This window comes from Corvus brachyrhynchos, unplaced genomic scaffold (assembly GCF_000691975.1).
Source record: "Corvus brachyrhynchos isolate BGI_N302 unplaced genomic scaffold, ASM69197v1 scaffold200, whole genome shotgun sequence".
In the NCBI taxonomy this organism is placed as follows: Eukaryota; Metazoa; Chordata; class Aves; order Passeriformes; family Corvidae; genus Corvus; species Corvus brachyrhynchos.
Genome location: NW_008236184.1, coordinates 3,970,909 through 3,981,619, shown reverse-complemented (window position 1 = coordinate 3,981,619; position 10,711 = coordinate 3,970,909). Strand labels below are relative to the sequence as shown.

At 41.2% G+C, this 10,711-nt stretch overlaps 1 protein-coding gene across 1 annotated transcript in view; it reads right to left on the bottom strand.

Moving 5' to 3' along the window:
- Positions 1 to 9,899, bottom strand: part of RFX7 (regulatory factor X7) — a 27,947-nt gene extending 18,048 nt beyond the window's left edge. Inside the window, exons 1-3 of the mRNA XM_017736857.1 lie at positions 9,839 to 9,899; positions 2,628 to 2,710; positions 1,677 to 1,799 (exon numbers count right to left, since the gene is read on the bottom strand). Of these exons, the coding sequence (XP_017592346.1) occupies positions 1,677 to 1,786 (110 nt within the window). The 5' untranslated portion in view covers positions 1,787 to 1,799; positions 2,628 to 2,710; positions 9,839 to 9,899. The remainder of the gene's footprint in view (positions 1 to 1,676; positions 1,800 to 2,627; positions 2,711 to 9,838) is intronic.
- Between the last annotated feature and the right edge of the window lie 812 nt (positions 9,900 to 10,711).

Below are 10,711 nucleotides of genomic sequence, written 5' to 3'. Positions count from 1 at the left end.
AGGAATGAAGATGCTGGTATGCTGCAGCACTCTTCTGAAGCCTTGCACTTTTGATTTACACATGCAGAGTGCATAAGCTTACTCACTGTGAGCTCATGCAACATCCATCTCTGCACACAGAAGAGAGAAATGGTAACTGGTTAATATAACAGAAATGAATTTTGAGAGGTCTTAGCACCCTTAGGTAAAGAAAAAGGACTTATCAAAACTAACTCACATATTTATATGCCTGTTCCCCACATCCCACTCCAAGACTACTTCTCCTTTGGTGTGTAAGAATAGCTCATGAAAATATTCAAAGAAACTGAATGTTTTAAAAACAGAACAGAAGCTTTCAAAGGAGAACAGATTCCAAACATTTGATATTTTCCTGAATATTTGCTTACCACCCTTATTTTGTTAGGGAAAAAAATACAATACACAAATACTTGATGCAGCTACATACAAAGCCATCCAAATTTCACACTCTGCAATCTGTAGATGATGATATTTCCGGGCATCTGCAGCTTGGCACAGCATGGAAGCCAAGCAGATTTGTTGCTGAAGCAGGCCATAAATTATTTAATAAGAAATATATTTAAGAATAAGGCTCCCATCTCTCTCCCGCACAGCAGCTGCCGCTGTTGCTGTGTCTGTGCGAGCGGCTGCTGCTCAGGGATTGGCCACCCCGGCACGTCTGTGCCATTGGCTGCACTGCCAGGCTGCGTCACCGCTCCCGGCCATGGCAGGAGCTCAGAAATAGGTGTGTGCATGTTTATCAACCCCAGGCAAGCCAATGCCATCATGCTTCAGCTCAATCAGAGTATAACACTTCAGCAGAGAGAGTTAATTAAAACGAGATATTTGCAGAAGGCAACCCTGCAATAACAATTACTATGGGGTGAATCCTGTAGGCACTTAGGAGGTGAAGGGATTCAGCTCCCTGCAAATTACTGTAATCGTTCAGATTATGGAAATACTCATACTAGATCATAAATCTGTTACTCATCTTCAGGCAACTGGGCTGAGGATGATTATTTCTTTCCCCCTCCCCCACAGGGTACATTCTGTAAATGAATTCAAATCCAGCTTTCATCAGACAGCTCCCTCTCCCTTGCTTCTAATTGCTTTCTCATTACACGGTAGCTTTGAGACTTGACAACATAGACTCACAGTGGCCTTGGTTACTGGTTTCATACATATTCAGATACATTGTGCCTCTGTAGAAATCAGGCTTGCTGCAGGAAGGCCCAATATTTATGCATTATTCTGGAAAGAAAGGTGTGATGGGCAAGATTGTACGTGCAAAATAGCTGCATCTATAGGGAACAATTCAACCCCTCACCCTTGTTAAGGCAGTCATATACTTATGCAAACAAGCAGACCAACACATATTGTAAGATAGTAACCGATGCTTTTTAACTGTGACACTCTGCCCACAAAACCAATATTCATACAGATATTTACTTGTTAAGAAGTACTTCCTTCAGCAATTGTACATGTAATGCACAATTTAAACACCACAGTCTTATCTCCAGAGGCAGTAGTAATGAATATAGTTTGCCACAGAGCAGCTACCGTATTCTCAGGTACAGCAGCATGGTCCATCAGGCTGCATCCACGCACACCAGTGGGGTACCTGCAGAGTCAGTGTCACACACCGCTGCACTGGCTAAAGTCCTATGTATGGCACTCACTTGTATTCATCATAAACCTCCTGCTTGGGAAGGGATGTCTCGGGGTGCTCTTCCAGGGTGTTGCGTATCCACGAGAAGGCATGCATCTGCTGGGCACGGCTGGACGACATGGAGATCTGATCACTGGGGAGAGAACGAGAAGTGCTGATGAAGACATGGCTCTACAGCTCCTCCTCACTTACAAGACTTAATAACTGTCTGCCCACACAGATGGAGAGACACCAGAGACAAAGAGGGCCTGCACCTCCTGCATTTACCTATTCCTTGAGCCATGGGCAGCAGTTTCTCCCTCTTTCATCCACAGTTTAACAAAGAGACTCCATGCTCCACTTCTTGACTGATACACAGCTCCCAGTACACAGTGACAGGTAAGAGTTCTACCTCCCCTCTTAAATTTATTATTCCTTACTGGCCACCTCTAAGCTTCTGCCCACTTAGTTTGCCAGCTGTCCTCTGGAATCACCCAGTTTTCCCAGGAGATATTCAATGTGCTTCCTATAGGCACCTGCCTGCCTATAACCATCCTACCAGGAACACGTTTATTTTGTGACACTGATCTGCAGGTTGGTTTTCTAGAACTTCCTTTAGTCAAACAAGCATTACCAGAAATACCATCAGTTTTTTCTTTCACCCACCATCACATTTGTGTTGCTATTTTATGACTTCATACATAAACAGTGAAGGAACAATTACACTTACACTGTGAAACACTTTCTCTGATGACTCTTGCATTTTAGGAGATTTATAATTACACCTTTTCATGCAATAAAATAACCTAAAGTTTTAAAAAAACCCCAACACCTGATCTTCAGGAAAACAAGAGTACTTAATGTTTAATAAAGGTTGCTTCTGCTACCAACGTCATGTGAATGACTCCTCAGCAGTTAAGTGCCACAGGAAGTAAAGCAACTCTTCAGTACTAGCTGCTCACCCTTCCACTCACACACATACCTTTTGTCTCCATTGTTGGGACCCGAAGGCAGCTGAAGGTAGAGGTAGAGTTTCTCTAGATCTGTAAACTTCTCAACTTCTTGCTAGATAAGGTGTTTTGGTTTGGAAAAAACAAAAGGTGGAGAGAGGCAGGGGAGAAAAAAGCAAATAAGAATAGTTGAGCTTGACAGCTAAAAACTGTCATCTGACAAGTGTATTCCTAAATAATGTAATTTCAAACAAGAATATATTTACTTACATGAAAGAACATGACTGTGAGCACTATGTGACTAGAAATGTGATTTCCTATTTTATTTACACATCATCACACACCAGAAAGCACTTGTTACAATTACAAAATTCACATGCAATAAAAGTAGAATCTGAAAAAATGTCAACAACGGATCACTTCTGTAACCAGACATGTAACACGAAAACTTGGTCTTGTCAGAGCACACATGAAGCACCTCTGAGAATCCAGCTATGATGTAACAACATGGAATACCAGACCTGACACAGTGATCCACTATATTTACTAATAGTTAAGTGTCACAGGCTTTAATGAAGTCATTTTAAAACCTATCTATATACACATGTATTTCTTTGTTTCCTCTGGAAATCAGTTATTTGAAACTGTTAATGCACACAAGCCCTTCAGTTAACATCCATCTCAGTGATGCCAGAGTCCTCCAGAGGACACCAGCTGAGGATCAGACATGAGGGGCAGTTTTACCCAGTGTACGCAGCCAGTGATTCCTACACAGAGACCAGCTTTTGGTCATTTGAAACCAGCTACATGGACTTAGAAATAGAAGGAAAATCAGTTGAGGTAAGATGCTCAGGGCTTGCTTGGCAGCAGTGCAAGGAAAGCCATGCAGCAGGGAGCACAGGGGGTTTCCTTCGGGAAGATGCTACAGAAGCAGTGCCCAAGGCGGTGCACCATCAGTAGAGTTGGAGACTCACATGATCCTTTTTTAAGTCAGAATGCAGCTTCTGGATTACTGCTAATTCTCTTTGTCTTTACTGGTGTCTTACTGCCAATGTAACATTTTCCAGAAGGAAGAGAAAAGAGGTGGGACCAACATGTAGTGGCTCACTTCAGCAGAATGGAGTGGGGAAACTAAAAACATAAACTTCACTTTAAACTGGGGCTCCCTACCAGACCCAGTCATGTCCAGACCAACCTTACTGGGACAAAACTGACAACAGTACCAGAAAGAGGAGGTCCCACTTCCTCCTCCCTAACCCCAGACCCTGGGAAAGGACTGGTGGGACACAGTATCCAGGGAAGGATGCTGGGAGAGCGCAGGGCCTCAATAATCCTGGCGAGCAAACCACACTGCAGAACTGCTGCACAGAATGGGGCCACCAGTGATGCAACAGACCTTCCCAGAGCCAAGAGAAACACTTCCAGCAGCACACAGGTAACAGACACTGGATGTGCTGCTTTTATAAGCTGCATCAAACCACACCATTTGGTTGGGGGTTTTTTCCTCAAACTCCTGAAATTTGCTGACACCAATTTCTGTGTGGCTCTGCAGCAGCTTACACCGCAGTGGTACTCAGACCACCAAGTATCCAGAGAGGTATTTCTTAATAATGGGTGCATTTTGTCAAATTCTCTGTTCTTCCTTTCCTGTATGAATCACAGCATTTAAACTGGTGGGTGTTACTTTAGCAAGCCCATTACTGCAAAGTCAATGTTCTCCAAAGAAAGAATTTACAGAAAATTAGTAATTTTTGAGAAGACAGAAATTTAACAAGAAAATTTTTACTTCATTATTAGACATTCTCTTGTCCAAGGAACTTAGCTCTTTTTGTTTTAAATGGCAAAAGCCCAAGCAGCACACCAAAGGGCACTCTCTGGGTAGGATTACCTTGCATGGTAAGCACTAATCCATGAGACAAAAGCATCCCAGGCAAAATAAATCCTGCCCCCCTCCTCCCCCCCACCCCCACCCCATGACTCCAACACTGAAGTGGAAGACAAGTTCTCCCTTCCAAATCTAATGTGCCCGAGCACAACACAGAAGGCAAGGGTTTAGAAGAAATATTAAACCTTTTATCAAAATACACTGCAGTAGTCTCAGTGCCCACCGCAGTTGAAGCCATTTCTGTGTCATGGCAGGAGGAAGGGGCTGCGTGAAGGGCCCTGTCTGAGCCACTCTACTACACAGGTCCCACCTGTCAATCCCCCTAATTAAAGAAAAACAAAACTTCAAAAACCCCCAACAAAAAGGGAAAGATTTGACTGGGATTATGTTAGCAGAACCTTTTTCAAAGGATGTGAGTGAGCTGGTGACTCTCCCATGAGCAAAACTGCATCCCTACAGATGAGGTGGCTGAGGATTATGGCTTCCTCACATCTTTAGCAGAGGCAGCTGGAGAGTGATGGTATCTCACTGTTTGCACTCACACCCCACTCCTTTCCATGCCTGGCCCTAGGCAGCACTTTCTGCACAAGTCCTTCAGCTTTCAGTAACAGTAGCAGAGAAGCCCTGGGAAGGCAGGACCTCCTCAGAACAGGAGAGTTAAGAGAAGTCACAGGCAGTTCACAGAGGTAATCCTACCTGGGTGATAATTAGATAAACCTAAGCTTATTAGATGAGACTGAATCTATTTAGAGAAAATCATCTTAAAACTGAAGAAGTGGCAGCAAGGAGATGGAGTGTGACAGTCAGTGCAAGTACATTCAGGAAACACTGCATTTTGTTTAGTTAAAATTTGTTAAACGTTGTTTTGTTTAGGCTGTTTTCTCTACACATTTCTGAAACCCTCAAAACTTGGTTAGTCTTGTTAAGTACAGTTTCTTCTTCAATCTCAGCTGACATCCACCAGTTCTCAATGCTAAAGGTCTGGTGAATTCAGTAGTAACTGCAGTTACTGTTACTGCAATTGTTCAAAGCATCAAAACTTTCCAATTTTTTAATGTAATCAGAATCACAGAATTTGGGAAATTGGAGGAACACTTCAGCTGGCCTACTAACTGACCAAGAAAAAGGTTCATTCATTCTGAGCTTTTCTTTGTGCTAGGTTGCATGCACGTGGAAATAAATAAAAAGAAACAACAACACAAAATATACTATAAATTCCCTCCCCAATCTCCAAATAGGTCAATAGAGTGGAAAAAATAGGTCATTAGAGTGGAAGAGGGTCACAGCATCAAAAGGAAGAACGTGATGCTGGCACCATCTTGGACAAACTCCCCTTTGTTCAGCCCGTTGAAGTTTATGCTACTGTTCTAAAAACCACAGAGCCTGTGCAACGTCTGGGGAAACCTTTTCTGCTACTTAAAAGGATCTAAGTAAAAATCCTGCTTGAAGTATCCTGACCTTAATTGACAGGTTCTATCACATCAGATGAAGACGGTCTAATTCTCCAAAGGCTACTTATAAATCATATTTCTTGAAGTTGCATTAGAAAAATGCACAAGCATGCTAAACTGCTTGCAGGACTGAGGTATAAAGCCAGCACAAAGCATCGCCTCTGGTACTCTTGCTCTTCACATGTTACCTTTATCTCCTGCAACTGCAACCATATAAAACAAAGGAAGATTCAATGAAGATGGGGAGAAGGCAGTGCTCATACTGATTTTCCCAACTTGGCTTCAATGTAGCCAAAAATCTATCAAGTACTCAAAATATCTCAGTGATCTTATATTCTGAGACAGAAAAACTAAGAACAAGGAATTAGAAACCTCAAGTCACAGCTAAGCAAAGACTTTCAGTAACATATAAAGGAACAGAAATATCTACTATTTCTGTTTTGACAGTTACCAAATATAGATAGGTAACTACAGAAATGCTTAAAATAAGCAGCAAACAAATTAAACCACAAATCAGTGGCCACACAGATCTGCTCCAAATGAATGTCCTTTTGCTGCCTAAGACTGACATAGAACAAGATTTTCATAGAAACAGATGCAACTTTATTTTTCCTTCTAACAGGCATTTTGATTGAGCTAAATAAACACCTGTGAAATAAACCAGGATGACCAAAATGTTGTGGGGTAGGGGTTTTTTTAATGAAAATACCAGGTTTTGATATCTGTTTCCATTCTGGGAGACACTAACTTGCCACTGCAGGTTTCCGCAGCACAAAGAGACAAAGACCTATTCAGCGTAGAATGAGGTTAAGGACTTCATCTGTGTTTCAGGAAACAGAATTTATTCATGTTTCTGCTTGAACCAGAGAACCTAGAGATTTGAACATGAGTCCCCAAAATCAACTAATATCTTTCAGGTTTCCTGACCTTGGTGGATTGGTTCTCTCCTTGTTTTCTCTGACTGCTCATCTACTGTTAGGTCACAAACATTAGTCAAGCTTCATTTTAAAGTTGTCAAAAGGGATTACCATAGGACAACTCCTATGTTGACAAGAAAATAAGCATGTGCTTTTTCTGGATTGTTTACCTAGTCAGGCCAAACTTTAAATAAGATAGAGGAAGAATATACTAAGGAACAGTCAGAAGACCTGCAACTTCTGTAATGTACACAGTGCAAATGTCATTCAAATTTGAACTATTTCAAATGTCCATAATGAAAGCAGAATTACAGGTTATTTCTGCCCTCGAGTTTGGGTAAGGAGAGCTGAAGGCCAGGGGGACTCTGCAAGCTTTACACAAGTCTACTGTTTTAGAGAGCATGGACTGCTCTATTTCTTTCCACATTTTGAGTATTTATAGTTACACTCTAATCAAAGTAAAAAAGGCTGTGCCAATGGCAATGTAACCTGCACCTATGGGCGGAAAGGCCCTAAAATCTGTCATACTTCAGCAGAACAAACATCTATTATTTAACAACTAGAACTAAAAATAGCGAAGTAGTCAAGCAATCATCTCCCCACTCTATGAATAGAGAAACAAAAAGCAAAGGTTAAATAAGTTACTCTAGGTCAGATGGCTTGTCTGAAATATTACCAAGACAGAAAATAACTAATACTGTAAACACCCTTTTATTCTAGAAAGCATCTAACAAATACATTTGATATGCTTTATCTGAGCAGAAGCAGGAACATATTTCAGGTGCTAAACATTCCAAACAAGCCCTAAAAACACATGGCAGCTTTCTTCTGACAGTGCCCAAGCATAGCTGCCAAGGCTTCATAGAGCTTCTGCCTGTCTCCTGTAGGGCCCAACAGACAAGTGGCACCTTTGCTGCCACAGGACCGATGGACGCTGACCCAACACACCCTGCACCACCAGCAGCTCTGGTTTCCATGGCCATCGATCCAGCACTCTCACACCAGCACTGACCTCTTTCCAGAGGACTAATGAAAGAAACCTTGGCCTTCTTGCTGAGTGATTATATGGAGCAGCCCAGTCTAAAAATCGGGTTCAAAAGTTCACTTAGTATGTGGCTACAAATATAACAAGCAAAGTCTTAAGAGAATCTACTGCTAGACATGTTTACTACAGTTAAAAAGATGTTATAATGAATTTTTAATGACTGTTTACACCACAATTCTTGCTAATTATCTTTTTTGGATTGCACAGTATACAATGATTTTCTTATGATGTCCTAGAAACTGACAGTATGTCAGAATGTGAGTGGTGCAGTGTAACAAGTGAAAGGCAGGTAACTCTAGACTCTTGTATGAGCAGTTGCAGTCCCAGTGCCCTTGCACTGGCTGCTTTCCACAGCCCTCTGCTATGGGCAACCTCCACAACAGACTGTTGCCACCAACCTCTGTTTCTTCCTAGTTCTCTCCTTGCTGAACTGTGTTGAACTTGGCAGCCTACAAACATTTGTGTGTGGCTCTGTACATGGGGGCTGTGACTGGTGCTACCAAAAGAGGGATTCAGAGCTACACAGCCACAGCTTTTCAGTTCAACGTGCTTTTAGATTCTGTCTTGCAGCTCGCAGCTTTCCAAAGCACCTAAAAACACAGAAACCATTTTGCTAGAATTCAGCTAAATTTTGATTTCGTCAAACTATTCTGATCTTGGATTTTTCTTTTTTAAACTACCTGAACAGCATTAGATCTACCTTTGCTAACCTAGAGTGGCTTTTCCACTGTTGACACGACTCCTCTGAACTCATCAGCAGGACAGACAAGGAGGCATCTGGAACAGAAAATTAGATCATCAGGACACTGCTGCTCTGTTCCAAGTCAAGCCATGGAGACGGCTTTGTGTCCAAGACTTCTCTGTCAATCCAATGGATGAGACCTACCCAGTACCCTCACACAAACTGATAATCCCTACCTCAGTACATAAAGTCCATAAATCTGCATAATTTAATGCAAAAATAGTCCTAGTGTAATTCCATTTTCTTAAAACAGACTGACAAAAGCAGATGACTGGTTAATCTCCTATTTATTTACTCCCTCTCCAATGCTACTTAGAAACACCTACACCAACTCCCATCTTTTTTCTACAGAAATACCTGGTGTTAAAAGTTTTACAAATGCACTGAAGACTCACATACAAAACAGTTAAGATCTTAAGGCACCTGCTTGGTGTTCACAAATGTCAATGAGGAATAAAGTTGAAAAAAATTACATTCTGCATCCCTATTTACATTGGGTGCATCCAAGAACTTTTAAACAGAGGTTAAATGGCGTCCAAAGTTTGTTTGCAACACAATACAGCTTTAAATCTTATACAACAATAAATTAAGACATTTTAAGGCAAGAGAATTCAGTACTGTCTGAATTAGCCTTTGATAATGTGACTTTGAGGAGTACTCTTAGTTAACTCAGCCATACTATTTGATAGTATCCAGGTGGTTGTCTATCACACTTTTTTATCTTATCCACTGGTACTTCTGGATGAAGTGCTGAAGGCAGAAAGTCAGGATAAGCAGTCCCTTCCAGTCCTAAGATTTATGAACTCCAGACTCTGATTTAAAGAAACTCGCAACCTGCTCACTATTAAAACCAAATAAAACCTCTTTGTGAACTAGTGCTTCCCAAAAATAATCTCTTATCACTGCCTAGATCCTGTTATTTTAATGCACAAATGAAGATGATGTTTTTGCAATCCAAGGGCCTTTCCCCTCTTCAAAAAACGATCTCTCTGCCCTAAGCAGCACAGCAGAGTTAACAGGACCTGTAGTGTTGCACATTTCTGGGAAGGTACCTGAGATGGTAACTAATTTTGATCACATTTAGTGGTAGTACCTTGAAGTACTGTTAAGGAAAGGTTTCATAATAGCTGTCAGTCTCCAGAGTCATCTATTTTGGTCCTGCAGCTCATTAAATATTGAAAAGCATTCTGGAGTTGTACTTACCAAAATGCAGTCCACTTTAGATTGTACAGTTTTGCTAGATGTGAGGGAAGAAAGAGAGAAAAGAAATACTGAATTAGTCTAAAATCAATGACAAAACCATTACATATTAGAATTTCTATCACTGCACTACAGGCTTTATATCTTGCTCTGAAATATCCTGCTAGTCTACAGAATAATACTCAGTCAGCTATTTTTACATATAATGTCACCCAAACATAACTATTAGAATTCTTGCTGTTCTGTTCTTTTACATAAGAACTGTATTTTTTTAATGAAATACCATTGCAACTGGGAGCTATTATCCCAAGTTGCAATGCATCCAGGATGGATATCACTATTTTTATTGTAGCTCTTACACAATTCAAATGCATTTGACTTGTTTATCCGTAAACACAATTAACATCCCCCTCTCCCCATATTACAGTAAATCCCACCACTTCAAGGCACTTATTTCTAGCTTTCCAAAGAGCTGCTACAAAGCACACAACTATTATTCCACTGTTAACTTTGGAGTTTTCCAAGTTAATCTCTCTACCTCCCAGTTGGCTTTTTAAGATGACACTGGGTGGGGACTGAATTGAAATGTGCCATGAATGACCTCAGTGCATGTGCCAAGGTGGGCAATCAGTATGGAATTTATTATACTTCCTATATCCACACCCATGAGCAGCTTTTGTGCTTCTTAAGGGTGCTGTACTTCACATGCTTGGTCTGACAGCATTAGTTGAAGGCATTTTATCACTGCTCTGAAGGGGAGCAGGAGGTTTCCCATACAGAAAACCCCAGTCTGAACACCTGAACACTGAACAAGCATCAACCAACCATCTTTTTGAGTTCAGAGAGCAATTCTTTTCCTAGTGAAATAAAACATAA